Below are 19,651 nucleotides of genomic sequence, written 5' to 3'. Positions count from 1 at the left end.
AGATGGTAAACATCCTTTTGGAGCCCTGGCAGTTAGACTTGCTGAAGACGGGTGCCACTCAACCCCACTCAAAATGTTCCTGATTATCCTCAGTTGTGGGGCCTGTTAGTTATTAGTTTAGAGTAGTTCTTTTAATTTATACAAAGAATGAAAATGGTTTATTTTTATTCAGCAGCGTGGATCCTTCAAGGGCATTCTTGCAGGGGCACTGATTAGAAAAACAAGCAAGATTTAACACATGCCAAAAAGAGAAAACAAGAATGTTGTTCCAGCCTCACAAGTGTTTGAATGTTCTGTGCTGTTGCCTTTTAATGTTTTCCTTTGCTGTCCAGACAATGATTAAACCTAGATAGGATCCAGCTCTATCAAAATATTGTGAGCCTGCAAAAACTTCAAGGTGTTTTCTCGATCAGTCGCCCAACACGTGTCTTGACCGTCACTTTCTCTCAACTCCTACTCCATCCTGTATCCACCCTCACATGCAGATTCTCCCCCACCTTGCTTTATATTCTCCCCAGTCAACAACATCAAATAACATTTTACAGTTTTTTTCCACAATTTTATATTTTCAATATTGCCAGCTCCAATAGTTAATAATCATGGATCAGGCTCCCCAAAATCATGACACGGGCTTAAAAATCATGAGGTTTTACAAATAATACATGTTGGGTTCTTTTTATTTGCCTTCTGATGTTGGAAACTGTATACTTCATTTTCAAGCTTTTCTTCACCACTGTGAGGGCAAGAAACATACTCTTTTTTTCATCTGAGAACTAAGATGCTTGTGTAAAAATTTGATTCTAGGAATCAGCTCTGCATTTTGACCATACCATCTCCTTTCTGGTGTTTGTGTCAGCTCTATTCCTTTATGAGCTGTTAGGAGAGCAATGAAACATTATTTTTGTTCTTCTTCAAGTGATTGCAGATGTATATTTCACCTAGGTGTGCACGTGCCCAGCATGCCAAAGCTGGACAATCCCTGAATTGAATATACATCAGCATCCACATCTTGAAGAATAGTTACTGTACAGATATCAGAGGGGTAGCCATGTTGGTCTGTATCCACAAAATCAACAAGGAGTCCAGTGGCATCTTAAGGACTAACAGATTTATTTGGGCATAAGCTTTTGTGGGTTAAAAAACCCACTTCTTCAGATGCATCATCATTTTACCCATGAAAGCTTATGCCCAAATAAATCTGTTAGTCTTTAAGATGCCACTGGACTCCCCGTCATTTTTGTATCAATATGTAACATGGGGATTTTTTGCTGTTTGGTGGGGGGATTTGGGGGGGAAACAGGAGGAGTTTCCAGGAAAAATGTGGGTTTTGGGGGCTAGGGCCAATAACAACTGCTTCTTTCTTATGGTCTGCTAACTTACAGATGGACTGGGCATGGATTCTATAGATCCAGGTACCCAGTCAGTTATTATCTGCACCCATAATGCAACATTGGTCTCTGGCCAAAAAAAATTTCATAGACCAGTTCAAAAACTGAACAGTTTTTGAAGGTGGAAGTAAAATTATAAATTGATGAATGGCCTTTGTGGGAGATGAGTGATATGATTGGCCACACAGCTATGTAATATCACTAGGGATATCAGAATAATATCTTATTTTTTGGAACTGTCTTTGGAGGAATTCTGTCTCTTGCCACTTTGGAATCATTCAGCATGAGTGATTTAGATGTAAATCATTGTTCTATCACCTTATATAACTCCTACCATATCATATTATTATAGCGTGTAACAGATTGTGAGGCTTCTTGGGCAACAAACCAGCACATACAATCACTAGAACCTGGACTGGGAAATGAATGCTGTGATTCCTTTCCAGATAATCTTGTTCTGTTCCATTATGTTTCATTTGGTTCAGTTCCATTCCATTGGATGTGATTAGCATCTAAGGAACAAAGAAGAATTCTACCAAAACAAGATGATGACAGTCATTGCATTCGGAATCACAGCGCTTCCGCCTTACAGCGAAATAGGCATGAGTCTCTAGTAACCCAAACATTTTGATGTGGAAAAACCTTTCATCTTAAAATATCCTGGAAAACCTCTTAGAATTAAACCATTAAAAAGTAACTCTGTTCAAATATATGTTCCCAGGGAGCAACTCTAGTTAGAGAGATTGAGGTAGAGGCCAAACTCCTTCGCTCTTGCCAGCTCCTGCAAATAAACTGCATCAGAAAATCAGCACCATCACAGCATTATCTTTCAAGACTAAAAGCTGGCTCCCATGCTAAGGAAAAGAACTTGGGGCACCATGTGTAAAAGCACCATCTAATGACCCTTTCCATAGCAACAAAACAAAATAAAAGTTTATGGAAACTTTCTGAGATATAAGTTTTCAGACTTGAGTTCCTTTAATTTCTTTGCTAAGTAATTACTTGCTATTGTTTATTATTTGACGCATATTTTTTGTTTTGGTATAGTAGTAATTTCTCTTCTAGTAGTTTTGGTTACTATTAAGAAATAAAGATGGTTACTGGATTAGAAATTGTAAGACATTTGATACTACAAGAAGTATGTCCTGTATAGACATGTGCATGATTTAATCTACCCATCTTCTGGAAGACAAGACAGCTTTATGATCAATAGGTGAAGCACTTGAGCATCAATAATACCAACAAATTTAAAATCCTCTTTGTAGATATTGCAGCAGGCCATTAATTTAGGTAAATATTTTATCCAGGTAAAAAGATGCTTGAGAAAACAGCACAGACATAACAAATGTTATATTGTTTAAGTATTTATCAATTATAATATTTAATTCTCTTCCTCAGACTACTTCATATTATATCTCTAGCATATTTGGTAGCCACAGAAACAAACTATTTATTGGGCGGTTTTAAAATTTGCCTAATTATGGGCAAGATTCTGCTAACCTCAGGCAGACTACTCAGTGGGACCCCTTGTCTGGTAAGTTACTACTTAATGAGAGTGAGGCTGGCAGAATCTGGCCCTGTTTATATGTTCAGTACATTGAAATGAATTCTTAGAAAGTAAGGGCTGGATTGTGACTCAGACTTGCACAGCTGTGTAATGAGTGAGGGAGAGTAAGATTTCCCCACCCCCATGTGCAGTCACATTAGTGCTCTCCACTTCAAAAGCTTCAGGCGAGGGTGAGAGTAGAGGCTGTGTACCCAGCAGGGGCATGTGCAGGAATTTAAATTGGATCCCTTTTGGAAGGAGGAGCTCTCACTCTTCCTCCCCCCCACTGCAGCTCTGAGGCCAGGAGAAGTTCTGTGCCCCTGGTGATTATTGGGGATGGGGGAGGGGTTGCCCCTGCTTGTCCCTCCTTGTGCATGCCCCTGGTGCCCAGTACTCTTCACCTCCTACACAGAACATGTAGATGAGGAATAGAAGGAGTCTTGAAGTCATGCTCTGGCATACGATTGCCACCTCAGAGGTACAAAAAACCAGGACATTCCTGGTTGACCCTTAGCCAATAAACCTGGACAGCCGGCTTTGTGTTCTGAGGACCCTTCCAGATTTCCTGGGAGAGCTACCTCAAAAAAAAGGGACCATCTTGGGAAAACCTGGACAGGTGACAACCCTACCCTGGCATGCAATGCACTGACAAGTAAGTTACGTTGCAAAAAAAGAGCTACAGCAAATGGCTTCCTATGGCAACATAGACAGGGAAGGAATTGTGACTGAGTGTGAATCATTCCCTGGGCTCCTCTTGGAACAGCACAGCTATGCACCATCCATTACAGAAGGCTAACGGTTCCATTTAACCCTACATTTTTTATATTATGAAATTAATTCAGGTGTTAGTAAAATGTTACTGACTGGTAATTTGAAACAATAATTGGTATGTAGTTTTCTTTCTCAGACTGCATGTTTTTAAAGGGCGTCTTCCCTAATTGTTAATTCAAACTTCAATTATTCTTTCAAAAGGACATAATTAAACAGTGTATTGCAATTATTGAACATAAAAAAGGAAACAGAAAATTGCACATAGAAATTGACTTCAAAATATAATGGTTTCCTTTTCATAAAACACAAATACAAAAACATCTTTGAAGTCAGAAGAAAATTTCCAAGTTCAAACAGGTTTTTGGGTTTTAAGATGAAAGTGACTGAGATGTTTTGCTTTCAGGATAAATGAGCCGAAGCTGAAACTTTGGCATTCAGTACCCCCAAACTGTGGAAATGTTTGGATCCAGATCTACACTTTTCAGTGCTAGTTCCTCTTTTTAACTCTTTTTTAAGTGTTGAGTTTTATTGTCAATCTTCGGTGTTTTATAATTACAGTTAATGCTACCCAGCTATCTTGAGCTAAAGATTTTGTTTCTTGGAAAATTAATAACATCAACTGAGTTGTTAATGATTTTTAGGGTAATGAACATAATAAAAACCCTTGTGCATTCTGTATGAGTACAAGAGGGCTTCTGAGGTTGGAATATACCAGCATTACCCTCGGTAAGTAATACCTTTATGTCATGAGTAGTCCCAGTGATTTTTCAGATAAATCCAAAACAGGCAACCATGCTGTTTGATTTCAGTTATTGCATTTATGGCCAACACAAAGTAATCAGTTTCTCTCCCTGTAAGTGTGTGTGTGTGTGTGTATATATATATGCCTGGTTTCAAATGTATGTGTGTTGGCCATCAAACACATATATTAGGATAACTTATTTTTTGAATGATTCTTAAAGGCAGGTCTGTAACATTTTAAATACATTTTATACAGTCCTGTCAAACAAAATCTGTCCATATTTTGATGTATGCCAGTCTTGGAGGGCGGGAGAGAGAATGAAATGTATGATCTGGAATACTGAAGAATATTCTCAATATGAATAGAACCATTGGATAAGTAAGGAATATTTCACCTATAATTGGAATAATTTGATTAGAACGTGCAGGCCATGCTGCAGTTCCACTTCTGCCAAAAGTGGGCTATGTTTATATCAGCACTTATTAAGGTTTATAGCACCAATACCCTTTTCATTCTAACCCCTATTTTTAGTTGCTTATAAATTTCTCCAAAAAGTACCTTCTGTGCTGAAATTTCTCATGTGGGTATTAGTTCAGAAGTGATTTGCAGGTGGTTGTGCTGCTATAGAAATTTCTGCGGTCATTTTTGTGTTACTGAAGAGGGGTTGGGGAAGTTTGTTTGTTTCTTACCCATTTACAAGTATTTTTCATATGCTTTGTTGTACATAGATAATACAAATAGCTTTTTTTCCAAAAACTACAGATTTTTTTAGCCCATTATGAGGACTTTAGTTTTACCTCCCTTGAAGAAATTCTCTTGATGAGAAAGCAGTGAGCATTAGACAGCCTTGTAGTGAGTAGCTGAGTCCATTGCTTTTCTTAGTTTTGAGAATGTAACAAAGCACATTGTGAACAATGTTCAAATATGGGTTAATGGGGGGTTGTCATATTTCTTGTACCTATGTATTTCTAGTTGACGTTAAACAAGGTCTGAAGTGATTTGGACCTGGTAATCTGTAGGGCTTGGAAACCCTTCTTTGTCAGCAAATTATATATATTCTCTAAGGGTACATCTACACTACAGGGGGGAGTCGATTTAAGATACGCAAATTTAGCTACGTGAATAGCGTAGCTGAATTCAACATATCGCAGCCGACTTACCCCGCTGTGAGGACGGCGGCAAAATCGACTTCTGCGGCTTTCCGTCGACGGCGCTTACTCCCACCTCCGCTGGTGAAGTAAGAGCGTCGATTCGGGGATCGATTGTCGCGTCCTGACGGGACGCGATAAATCGATCCCCGAGAGGTCGATTTCTACCCGCCGATTCAGGCGGGTAGTGTAGACCTAGCCTAAGTAGTTTGTACCTTTGTTGGTCATACTGCTTGCAACCATTTCCCTGCAACAATAGCTCAACTTTCCAACTTGCTATCTGTGTTTGTATTCTATTCAATTTTAAAACCAATGAAATACCAAACTCAGATGATGATGCCACAAATATACATTATGGGAGAAATATATCGGACTCGTAGGAAGTTATAATTGAAAATGCAGTGCTGGATGTTTAGAACAATGTGGCGCTGCTGTGTTGTGTATGTTAGGTCTGGTTTTTAGAGCTTAAGGAGAGTTGGGTCTGATCTCTACTAGTATGGGAGAATTTAAAGGGAAAAACATACTCCTGTCCTGTCTGTTATTTTTTTCCCCTCATGTCTGACAGAGCAAATTATTTGTATTTCCAAATACAAGCTATTTGCATCTCGGTTCGTAGTGTAATCCTGTATCTTTCAAACTTCATATTAACTGTTAATATAGTGCAAGTACTAAAGTTAATCCAAAATGAAGTTTTACAACAAATGCTAAGCTGGCATCCGTGTTCTTTTGGTCTTCCATAGAGTAATGCAATGTTCTCCTTTCTCCTCCTTCCCACCCCACTATCTGCTCTAAACAAAAACAGACCGAGCAGAGTGTCCCAGAAAGCAAAGGAGCAAGTCACAAGATAACTGAACTGTGTTAATGAATGGGGCAATACACAAACCTGGCTCCTTCAGTTTCCAGCTCCATTAGAAACAGTGGCAAATTCAGTGTTTATCAAATAGAAAAGATGATGTGGTGTGGTATTTTCAAGGTTCTGGGACTGATAGCCAACAAAATAAATGCATGCTAATATGTGGTGATGGCATTTTAGAAGTGAAGTGGGCTCACAGGCCCAGATCCTCAAAGATATTTAAGTGTCTAACTCTCATTAATTTTCATGATAATTAGGGACCTAATTATCTTTGAAGTTCTGGGCCATAGCTGCAAAAGAACAGTGTATCCTGTGAAACAATTCCCCAATAGCACTTGCAACTGAATGTTTTAAAAGCATCCTTTTCACTTGAAAAGGCATATTTGAACATTGGCCTGTGCTTATATGTGTTTTCAAGTGAAAATAAGACTATTAACACTTCAAAAGTGGCTTAGGGTATTTGTGTGTCAAAAGCTAACTCCCAAATAGTGGCTGGTATTTTGCAACACCTGCAGGATCCTGGAAGCTCTTAATCCACGTAAGTGGCTGAGGCATAATTAATTCCTTGTCACTGAGCCATGATTCAGTATCTCCCACTGTAATGGGTCACGAAAGAATCCAGTTGATATAATTTGGCTGCTAAACCAAAACTCAGAAAGTTGTAAATTGAAGTTCTCTATGGCAGGATGGCCCCTCAAGGACTCTGGGCAGATTCCCCTCAAGGGCAGATTCTGAAAATAAAGTCTGGGGGATGCTGCATACACTAAGGTGCATTTCTACACAGGTGATGTTAAACCAAAGTCCTTTCTACCTGACTCTAGGTGAAAGTTCAACAGTTCATGTTACTTTTCCAAATGACTAAGGGGTAATCTAGTGTCTTGGCCTGCAAAAGGAAAAACCAAAAACAACCACCCCTCCACTTCCTAATTAACCACATTATAGTATCTGGTTTCATATGGTCTATTGCTGAAGGTATAAATAAGGAGCAAATAATAGAAGATTTTTGCTTCTGTCCCTGCCACAGACTCCCTGAGCAAACCTCCAAAGTGAACCTGCAAGGGTTGGTCTACTGTCTTCCCAAAGTAAAGACAATGTGCAGTTTTCAATTCATGTGACATGCATAAACTGAAACCTGCAGAGTTTGCACAGTCCTAGTTGAAAGGACAAATTCTCAGCCAAAATGCAGAATTTGTTTAACATGTTTATATTGTAAAGGGGGGGGGGAGCAAATTTTGCCTTTGATTATGCATATGTGCAAGCCATGATCTTCTGCAGGGCATAACTTGTCCTTCAGTAAATATGGTATTCATCAGTGGTTTGAGGTTGGCCAGTACACAACATACTAAGAACACTGTCTATTACATGTCTGAGTATATGAAATTTGAAAAAGAAGACAAGGTCACTGATCCGTATCACGTCTGGTCCTTCTTAGCTTTCCTCATTTCCCTTTGCCTATTCCTGAACCTGCTTCTCTCTCCTCTTTACTTAAAAACTCATTTAGTTGGCTCTTCATTCGGCTGCTTCAGTGTCCCCTTTGGCTGTTTGTTTAATACTGTGAGATTTACTACCATCTGTGTAAAATAAATTTGCCTAAATTTCAATTTCCCAAGTTTGAGCCCTATTCTCTCAGGCACTTGGTGCAGTGTGCTTAAGTGCAAAAAGTTAGTTAGATGAAATTGCCTGTCCTAGTTTTAAAATCTTCAATTGAGTCACAGCAAAGCCTCATGCTTTCCTAATATAATCTGGCCAGCTTTTTCAGTCTTTCTCACACTTCATTGAAAAATGGTTTCATTCTGATGTATGATGCTAGATATCTCAAGGGCAATTACAGCATTTAGGAAGTACACTTGCCTTCTCAATAGATACAGCATTTTACTAGGTGAGAGTTATCCGGGGTGTGTATACCAGTTCCAACTTTTTGATTTGTATTGTATTCCTCTGGCAATGCATGACAGTATCTTGCTTAACTTTTATCCTACTTTAACACATTGGGTTTAATCCCATAGGAATTGTCCTTCAGTAACTATGAAAACATTTTTAGTAGCTATGTATTATACCTCCTTGGTTCATCAAAATTTAATATTTTTGAATATGCGTTAATCATTTGTATTGATTTCTGTTAAGTTACATTTGCCCTTTTTAAGTGAAACATTTAATGCTATATGATTTTGCCTGCATTATTAAATGTTATCCAATATAATTACTAAAACATTATTTTTCTGTATAGACATCGATGTAACCAAATCATTCTACAGTAACTCCTCACTTAAAGTCGTCCTGGTTAACGTTGTTTCATTGTTACATTGCTGATCAATTAGGGAACATGCTCGTTTAAAGTTGTGCAATGCTCCCTTCTAACATCGTTTGGCAGCCGCCTGCTTTGTCCACTGCTTGCAGGAAGAGCAGCCCAGTGGAGCTAGCCTGTGGGTGGGTGGAACCAGGGTGGACTGACAGCCCCCCTATCGGCTCCCCTAAGTTTCCTGTGCAGCAGCTGCCCAGCAGCAAGCAATTGCAGCTGTCCCTCCCCCCACTGCCATGTGCTGCTCTTGCCCTCTGCCTTGGAGCTGCTCCCCAAGACTCCTGCTTGCTGTGTGAGGAAGAGGGGGCTAATATCAGGGTGTCCCCCTCCCCCCTGTTCCTGCACCCCGCTTACTCCATCTTCCATAGAGCAGGGGGGACACAGGACAGAGGGAGCTTCCAGGCAGCAGCAGCTGCAGTCGGGTCTCAGCTTTCTGATCTAATTAACAAGGCAGTGTGCTTCTGACCCCACTCTTCATACTAAAAGGGGAAATGAGCATCTCGCGCGCGCTCTCTCTCTCTCTCTCTCTCACACACACACACACACACACACACACACACACACACACACACACACACACACACACACACACACACACACACACACGGTGTGTGTTTCCATCTCTGTCTGCCCTCCCTCCTTTCCTGCTGCCTTGTACAGTAGAGCATGAGAGTTAATTGCCTATTCATCATTTAAGGCATTCCCTGGAAATATCCCACCCTCTGACTCCTCCACCTCAACCAAGCTTCACAATCCTCATCACTGTGTACCAGTATTAAATTGTTTGTTTAAAACTTATACTCTGTGTGTGTGTGTGTGTGTATGTATATATATATATATATATATATATATGTGTGTATGTATGTGTCTCTTGTCTGGTGAAAAAAATTTCCCTGGAACCTAACCCCTCCTTTACATTAATTCTTATGGGGAAATAGGATTCGCTTAACATCGTTTCACTTAGTCACATTTTTCAGGAACATAACTACAACGTTAAGTGAGGAGTTACTGTACTACTCAACGTGGTATTCACAATATTTTGCTTGAAACAGCAGTACATCAAAGCATGCTACAGAACTCCTGCATATGATAACAGGGTCTGCATGGCCAGTTAGTGCACAGCAGGCTAGAGCACCGTAGATTCACACCCCAGCCTGTCATGCACTAAGTCAGCATGTACACAATCCCTTAGAGGTGCAGCAACAGAATCTCACCCCATATCTTAACTATTGAAGTGAACTGCTAGAGATCATTACTTGTGTATTAAAATGTGACTGTGAAAATAATTAGGGTAAATGTTGCCAGTATAGGCACGGTTTGTTTTACATATTTGCTCAGGCACAAGAGTTAATAATCATAATGTCAAAACATTGAGCCTTTTGTTTGTTCCTACCTGAAGATGTCCACAGTTAAATGAGCAAAAAAGTAGAGATACGCTGTGTAAGACTTCATATAGTAAAGGTTTTATTCAGTTACTGCTTCTACTGTTTTATTATGATCTAAAAAGTTGTATATATTGATTTCGCTATCATTTATTCAAGATGTTGTAAAACAGCACTTCCTCTAATGCAGGTACTGAAAACCTAGCTTGAAATAGTTTTGTTGATGGTGACCCATTGTTTTCCTGTTCTTCAACCATAATTTTATCAAATTACCCCCATATTCCTTATTCCAAGATATAGCCCTCTACACCATACATGATAATCCTTGGTACAGGAAATTGGGAAGTTGAGTGTTTTGGCTAAACACCCTGATTCTTCAAATGATAGGGTCAATATCTAAACCGTGTTTTTTAAAAAAAAACATCCTGTGAAATGCTTTCTGAAATATCCATATATAGGATGATGTATTATTACTTTGTCCTTTTGTAGTATTCTCAAAGTAAAGACTTTAAAGACTTACACACTTGTTTAACTGTACCCACTGAATTGTCCCTTTGATTTAAAATGTGTAAAATTAAGCATATGTGAACGTCTCTGCTGGATAAGGGTTTTATACTCATTTTCTGTAATAAAACATTCATTTAAAGTCATACTGTGAAGCTTATGTAAACTTCTGTGAAACACAGTACAACATTTTTCTCAATGTAGAAGAAGGAACTGCTGGCAGGTCACTAACTTAAATCAAAATGAGGGATGTTACAAGTCAGTAATCATTTAAATAGGTATGTGTCTTTAATCCCCTATAACTTTAATCATTTTATGTTTTCAGGTATTTTCTTTTACTGCTGATAAAGAGATCCGCACAGATGATTTATGCTTGGATGTTTCTAGACTCAATGGCCCTGTGATCATGTTGAAGTGCCATCATATGAGAGGAAATCAGCTCTGGGAATATGATGCTGAGGTATATAATTATTTAATAATTAGAGCAGAAAAATACAGGTCCAATGTTTCATATCCATTGTTACTCATTTTAATTTCAGTTGGATTGTTTGACACAGGGATGCAATAAGTATATTTTTGTCAGTTGTTTGTGACAGAAGATAATTTGTGAGTGTGATAGCTGGCGGAGGAGTTACTTTATCAGACTTGTATCGTGATGTGATGGTGTCCTGTCAGTTCAGGGATGCAAAGTGCTAAAGGAATACAGCTGGTTGAAAAGTTTTCAATTTTCAATTTTTCATCCCAAACCACACAAAAATAAAAATAAGATGAAAATTGACTTTAATTTCTCTATGGTTATAGAGCACAATGCAATTTTTTGATTTTCAAAATTTCATTGAAATGTTAAATATTTAAAAACACAGTAAAATTTTGAAAATTTTACAGGTTTTTCTACTAGCTCTTAAATGGAAAATGCTGGGATATGAATTTTAATGACAGAAACACTGTGATATGCAGGTTTCTTTACAAGACTCTGATCTTGAACAAAATGACACCTTTAACTTTACACACTGTGAGCAGTCCCATTGTAGGCAACAGATTGAGAGATTCTGAGCATCTTCAATTCATATTGAAGTCAGCTGGAGTTGAACAGATGCTGAGCGTCTCACAGGATCAGACCCATAATATGGATGAAACACTTTGAAGGGCTCAGTTCTGCGAAGTCCTGAGCACCATCAAACCAGTGGGAGCTGAGGAAGCTCTATATCTTGCACAATCAGGTCCTTAGTGTTAATTTTTTCCAGCGTAGTCTGTTTGGTATACCTTTTGTAAATGTTGGCTGCTTGTTGTAAGAGTTAATCTAACGCTCATCTGTGTAGTTTAAGGGACTGCAAATTGTAAATGGTCATTTATATTTGGATCAGTTGCTCTGTTAAGCAATAGATTTACACAGTACTTCAAGCAATTTAGAGTTTCCAATGTCATCTCATTCCCAAAACTGTTAAGCTCTGAGTTTTTATTCCATATTTCAAGAATGCTTTAACTCTCATGTAGCAGAAGATATGCAATACAATAAAGTTTTATAGCTAGATTCTGCTATTAGTTACACCAGTATATAGAGAACTGCATCAATAGAGTAACTGAGATTAGAAAATGTCTTAGATTTTACTAAAAATCTAAAGTCTCATCTCTGAAATTGTTATAAATTATATGCAAGATATAGCGCATAGACTTGTAAAACTGAAGTGAAAATTGGTAAAGTTTATTGCTCTGAAACGAATGCAAAAATTCTGAACTATTCTAAGTATAAACTTATTAAATCTTTCACAGCAAGCTAGAAATGCCTGTGTTTAACGATTTCCTTGCTAAAACTCCAATTGTACCCAGAAGAACTCTTCTGAGATCATATTGCTCCCCCACATCTGCGGTGCTCTACTTGCAATATTTAACACCTTCCCAGAGCGTGGGACATGTCCTCTTTGGGGGAGTGTGAAGCACTAGCTGTGGGGAAGCAAAATTAAGATGACTAGGTCTTTAAAACATTGTGAGGCTGTAGTGGAGCGAGACTCGCTTGGTTTCATTTTCCTGAAGGGGGAGCTCAGCTCTCAAAAGTTTGGTGACTCAGGGCCAGTTTGTGATGCTGTTTTTATTTCAATACAAAATAGAGTAAATTGGGTTGGATCTCAGTGTTAATCTATTACTGAATAGTTCCTGTTTTTTAACAAAACAGAAAATAGAGCTGGTTAATAAAAAGAAATTGATTGAAATTTGTTTTGAAATTTTGAAATTGGCGTGAACCAGAGTGTAGGTGGTCAAGCCTAGTGGTTCAGTGTCAGGGACCAAGAGTCCGAACCAAGCGTCGGAGTCCCATCCAAGGGAGTAGGGCAGGAGCAGGCCTGCAAGAAAGTGGGAAACAAGGCAGTCACAGGAGCAATCACTGTTGCAGACATAACCGTTGAGCAGCCACTTGCCTAGTGCTGCTGCTGGGCTTAAGAGCAGTCCTGGTGATACCCCTCCAGCCAATCGGAGAGTCTGGCTGATCAGAATGTTCAGCGGCATGTGCCAGGCTCAGCAGCAGGCCCTGATTCATGATAGAAATATTATCAAATTCAGAAAGTGTTGATCAGCTTTATAATTAGTCAAAAAATGAAGGGGATCATGAAAACTTCATTAACAGTTCTCCCTTTCTTTTTCAATTGTGAAATGTTGCAATTTGACAAATTGTGACCAACTCTAAGTCCTGCAGAACACTGAGTCTGTGTGGAGCCCCATTGAAGTAAATGAGGCTTCACTCTATGGTTGCCATCTTTCAAATGCAAAATAACTGGCATCCTCCCCCCAGAAGCCATGCCCACTACAACCCCAACCACAGGGCAGCTCTGCAACCCCGAGCCCTCCCCTCTTTGAGCAGACACTTATAGTATCTATACAGAAACACACACAGATAAAATTGATAACATCATTTTCTTACCTTGGTTGTGTTTCTCCAAGCTGGTTTGTTTGTCTGTCACAGAGATTATTTTTTCCCCAAACTGTATTGTTCTGTGTTTTAATTATATACCTGAATGTGAACGTTTTGGAACTGTATACGTAAAGGAAAACCAATGAGTCTATTTCTTGAATTTGTATTTGCTGTTCGCTTTTTCTACTTCCAGCAATTTATTTTTAATGGCAACATTTTAGCATCTTTAGGTGGACACAGAAACTTTTAACAATTTACCCAGGTTAAAAAAAAAGGCAGATTAAATTATTTTTCAGGCAAATCCATAAAAAACCAGCCAAGTGTTAAGCCTACTTCACATAGATCTAGAGGTCTGCCTGTGCAGAGAATCTTGGAGGATCAGTGCGCAAGTTTACTAAAGATCTTTCCAGGGGAAGGTTCTTAAAAATGTAATAGCAAATTTCAGTTTTGCAGAGTGAAATTCGCCAGAAAATGTGCATTTAATTTTCTTCTACAAAAAAAATTTCTAATCCATGACCATAGAAGGCAGCATGCAAAGAATATATAGGCCGTCCAATGCATACAATTAAAGCAATAACAAGAAAAATTACTATAGAACAGATCTTGGCTGAGGTCTAACTTACGTAGGCTTTTGATGTCATAAATATACTCGATAGTATAACAGAATGTAAACCTGCTATCCCCTCATTAGGAGGGAATCATTTTATTCATATAAGCAAGATTTAAAGATCTCTAATCAGATAACTATTTAGCTACATTTTGGAGGATGTTCACGCACTGAGGTGACATGGATAATATCTGAGACCCAAGATGTGATGACCCAAAGTAACTCCACCTTAGTTATATTAATTGATATATCCAAATGGATGATGATTTCCTTTATAGCTATTTATAAATGGGTAACAGACTCAAGAGAGCAGCCTGGTGCTAGCTTGTGGCCTCAGTGTTTAAGTGCTTTATGGTGATTCTTGTCCTAAATGCCCTAGGAGGACAGGCATAAAAGCACTGTAGACATAGTATGCTCAGCCTCATATTGTTCTGCAATGATTCCCCCTGGATGATGCTTTTATTATCTTTGCTAGGTTTTGGTTAGAGCTATGTCCCACTGTCTTCCACTTAGTATCAGGGTCCCTTTTTGACTATATTCAGTGCAGTCTGCAGGAGAGGAGGAGTGAGTAGGGATATACTAGATGTTCACTCCTTCACTGACAAAAGAGAATTATTAGCAGGGGGAAAAAACAGAATAAGACGCTAGACAAGCCATCATGGTTAGGCCCACCAATTAAAGGTTTGTGCTGTGCTGATGCTCTTTCATCATTGATGTTGATTTTATCAGGTCTGGCCAGTGTTGTCATTCTCATAGCAAGCACTTTGTATCAGTATTATTCAAATCACAGCAGTATTAACCCGTGTCCACTGATGTGCATGGTTCTTAGTTTTAAAGTACAGTGACATTAATCACTTTACTTTAAATGTCAGTTTTTCAGACTTTTGGATTGTGGTATTTCAGACCTATCTGAGACACAACTCAAATGGTAAAACAGACTTTCTGTCATTAACTTTAATTGTGTTATTTTTAAAAAGGAGATCTCTGTCCATTAATGAATCTGAAGCTAGGAAGAGCAAAACCTCTGGGGAATTTTCTGATATAACTTCCTGATGCTCACAGTGACCTATTTTATCATTTTATGTGTTTTCTTTTTCATGTACATAAGCAGTCAGACCTAGTTAATCCAAGCCAACTGGTGTATTGAAAAAATGTGTTTGCAATCTGTGCATATATTTTAACTCCAACCAGGCTGAATCTTTAGTGGATTCTTGAAGGCAATTTAAATTATCCAAGGCCAGAGGCTAACAAATGAATGTGTATTAATTGGATCCAAACTTCAGGTCCTTTATATGGGTGTGCAAGGTCCTAAACCTGCTCACTGCTGGGTGTGTGCTGCGTGTAACCAAGTCTGAAGCAGCAGAGAATGTGTGCCAGGGGACTCTGGACTCTTGTGCATGCTATGCAATAAATAGAAGCACTCTAGAAAGGGGAATGAGGGTGAAGCCAGTAGGCCAGCATGCATCTCAGATCCAGATAAGTACCAATTTGATGTAAAAGAATAAGATTGGACCATATCCCCTATTTAGTAGCCAGGCATTTGTGTATTTCCTGGAACTTACTTTTAGTATGTTCTCATTCTCAGAATTTCTCATTCATATCTGAACAACATCGATTGAGAGCATATTACCCATATTATAAAATCTTGACCCTATTGAAGTCAATGGCAAAACTCCCATTGATTTCGGTGAGGTACCCATAGTGCCTAGCATTCATATTGATAATCCAGTGTGCCACGGAAGTTTCTAAATCTATCCTCCGTCACCTCACTTCTCTTTTGTAAATAGATTTTATTTCAGAGAAAATATTTTATTCCCCAAATCAAACTCAGAGAGGCATTTTTTGCTAATAAATATGGAAACTCCCCTCCCAAATACTTTGGCCTAAAATAAGCTTCCACAAAGACAATGGCTCCAATCCTGATCATCCTACTAGTATATGAGTAACCAGCAGTAGCTGATTGAATAGGTTATTGAGTGATACATTTCTGCAGATCTGAGATCAGAATCTGGTTCTTAATCTGATTAGCTAGAGTCAAGGGAGCATTGCCTGTGACTTTCTTCTCAGCTTTAACAAGTGCCAAATTGGATTTTTTTTTTTTTTTTTGGAGTAAGGCTAGAAAAATATTGGATTTATAACACCCTATATAATTCGTTGGAATACTATTTTGATTCTATTAATTATATATAAATTCTCTAGCTCATTCTCTATCTATAACTTTCATGCTACAGAAAATGCCATTAATTGCTTTTAAAAATGCTCTCTTTTTCTATTTAAAAGGATTTAACATAAAAGGTCCATAATGGAGGAATTTATAAACTACTTATAAAAACAAAATCAACCATTAGATGGCGCTAATAAAAAAGAAATATTCACCATGCTTCATGATCAGTTTTATGAGAACTCTGTGAAAACTGCTTTGTTTTGCCATCTGTTTTTACATGTAAAACACAATCAGTTACATTAAATAGAGAAATATAATTTTTAATATAATTTGTTTCATGGACTCTATTTTATAGAAGACATTGCAATATCTGTCCGGTTATGCGATTCTTTGCAATTCTGGACGTAGTTTTCTTCTCAATCTCCTCTATGCCTTATGGGAGCAGGTTTTGCTACATTTTAAATTGACTAGTCTCTCCCCAGTCTAGATATCTGTGGGCAGGATTGGGCTCCCTAGTACTACATGTTGTATTCCATGTGTTTGTTAAAGAAATATTATTAAGCAATAGTGCATGATTTTGTGCTACAAGCTGGAAAAAGGCAACTATGATGGGCATTATGTCCTGAGTCAAAGGTCTATTATTTCATGAATATTGGGAGTTCTGTTTCTATCATCATATAATATATGGTGGGTACTTTGATGCTTTGAGAAACTTCCTTACTATACATTTTCCAAATCCCAATATTAGAATATTGGATAAAAACTGTAGCCAAAAATCTACATGTATGGCTGTCTGCAGTATCTATTATTTGTTTGTGTGTAATGCTATAAGAAAAGGGTATGGCCTTTTAGGCTTAACATATAAATCATTGAGGATAAAATTGCTATCTAAACATAGCTCGGTGGAGAACATATGTCTCTCTGTCTCCTGTAGAACATCAATACAAATACTTCAGGGAAGTATTACATATTAGGCCCCAATTCTTGGATGTACGTGTACTGTGTGTGATTGGGTCTGAAAGGCTCCTAGCTCAAGAGTTTGACTGCTTGCTAAAGAAGCATAACTGTCAGCTACTACTTCGCTCATCTGCACCATTTTATCCACAGATGGCTGAGAAACTGTCTTAGTCTGCATGTGCAAAAACTTTTTTTCATTCAACTCTTCCTCTTCCCCTTCCTCTCTGGGGCACAGTTTCCACATTTTGGGGGGAACATTGTAAATCACTGTTCTAATTCTTCATTTTTCTTTTTCTCAATGTAACCTTACCCCAATAAAATGCCTTGTGGGTAACTGTCAACTTGCTGTCTGGATTTCTCTCTTTTTCTTTCTGCATGTTGGTATTCAGCAGCTCCAGAATGTGACTGCAAGACATCCCTCAGAGAGAAGCACAATCAATTTTTGCAAGTTCTTAGGCTAAAGGCAAACATAGATGTGATCCATGCTTTGATGTCCGCTTCTGGGCAGAGTGTTTCATACCTAGAGTGGGCAGTCTCCTAGTCCTTGAAGATGATGTAAAAGGTGTGGAAGAAGCCTTAAAAGGTTGGAGAGTTGAACAATATTCCCAGACCGGGAATATCAGAGTTGCCCATTTTTGTGTTGGTCTCACTCAGTAGACCATATAGCTGTTATATTCTGTTATAGGTCTTTGATAAATACTTTGAAATGATTGGCCAACCCACATGCTGAAGCCAAGAGGCTGAGCCAAGTCTTGTGAGACACTGGAGTTTCATCATGAACTCCTCTGGTGCTCAACACCTTGTGCCCAGCAGATCATCTACTGAAGAACAGATCAAAAGCCTGCAGCAATGATTATATGCCTTGGATGCTTCTATCAAACTTCTTGAAACCTCAACTCACCATAACCTTCCATTAGGTCAGACTTTCTCATCCAGAATACTGCTAAATTGTACTAGTAAATCAATATTGCTACGCCTCGTCCCCCCGTAGGCCAATGATGAGTGGGTTGTAGTACTCGGCTGCCCACTGCTCTTTTCCGTGGTGGTGAAGAGAAGCCTTCTCCTAGGGCACAGGGCCGCTGCAGAGTCGTCTTGGGTTGTTGCTGCACCCATGCTGCTTCAGTAGCCTTTGCTGTCCCATGTAACAGTGGATCTTCCCCTCAGTCTCCCTGTCTGTGCAAAGAGGTCCTAAGGAGAGGTGAGCTCTATGCCATGCAAGCCCCACACATCACTCCTGGAATCCTACCCTTCCCCCACCCCCACTTTGAACAGCAGACCAGTGCAAATTTAGCTACAATGGGCATCTCCATGTCTGTGGGAAGATGTGCACTTATAATCAGTCATTCACAGAATGGGAGCACAGAGTTCGGCACTGTGGATTCTCTATCTGCCTGTGTCTAAATCCCAGTTTTTGGCACCATCAACACTAAACCACTGCTTAACTCATTAAAATATCTTCTGTAAAGCCCGCGATGTCTGAATCAGGGTTCTCAAACTGGGGGTCGGGACCCCTCGGGGTCGCAAGGTTATTACATGGGGGAGGTCGCGAGCTATCAGCCTCCACCCCAAACCCCATTTGCAGCCAGCATTTATAATGGTGTTAAATCTATAAAAAAGTGTTTTTAATTTATAAGGGGGGTTGTACTCAAAGGCTTGCTATGTGAAAGGGATCACCAGTACAAAAGTTTGAGAACCACTGGTCTAAATCATCCACCTCCCTACATCACTCTGCAGCTTTACCTGAGTTTGAAGGCAGGTGAGAAGGAAGGAATGAGGTTCACCAAGTGACTGTTACCTGATAGTGCTGGAGGATTCCTCTGATTCCCATCAAAAGCCTTACACTGGCTTCTCTGAAGATAAAGCTCCTGACTCACTCCTAGAAGATCTGTTTTTCATTTCTGGTACAGAAGGACTTTTTAAGTTAGAGACTGAGAGAGACTACAGAGCAGAAATCGCACTGCTCCTTGAGGTCATGGCCCTTTCAAATCCATTGGTTGCATTCACTTAACAGATTATAGATGGCTAGTTAGTTAGTTAGTGGCTGTGGCTGTGGTGGTTAAAGCCCAACCTGCTGGAATCAAGAGTTTGCATGAGAATCTCAGATTTTGTTTTTTTTCAAAAGTAAGTTTCTAGCCATTATGGATGCCAAGAAAAGCATGAAATTGTGAAGTGAGGGCACCCTAAAGATTCAGAAATAAAAAGAACCTATACATCTCATGGTTTTTATGGCACTCATGGTTTTTTGCATCCTGACTCATGATTTTTGAGTGTTTGAGGCTGACTACACTGCTTGGGGTAGACTATACTGGAAGAAAGGGGAAGCTGATAGTAATGAATATAAATCAGAAGTTAGGAATTGTAGAAAATTGATAATGGAGAAAGCTGTAG

At 39.0% G+C, this 19,651-nt stretch overlaps 1 protein-coding gene across 2 annotated transcripts in view; it reads left to right on the top strand.

Moving 5' to 3' along the window:
- GALNT13 (polypeptide N-acetylgalactosaminyltransferase 13) overlaps nt 1-19,651 on the top strand; it is a 340,614-nt gene that overhangs the window by 298,137 nt on the left and 22,826 nt on the right. For both annotated transcript variants that reach the window (XM_054044511.1, XM_054044510.1), the window contains exon 11: nt 10,959-11,093. In XM_054044511.1, the coding sequence (XP_053900486.1) occupies nt 10,959-11,093 (135 nt within the window). The remainder of the gene's footprint in view (nt 1-10,958; nt 11,094-19,651) is intronic.

This window comes from Malaclemys terrapin, chromosome 11 (assembly GCF_027887155.1).
Source record: "Malaclemys terrapin pileata isolate rMalTer1 chromosome 11, rMalTer1.hap1, whole genome shotgun sequence".
NCBI classification, from domain to species: Eukaryota; Metazoa; Chordata; order Testudines; family Emydidae; genus Malaclemys; species Malaclemys terrapin.
This window is presented reverse-complemented; position numbering and strand designations above follow the sequence as displayed.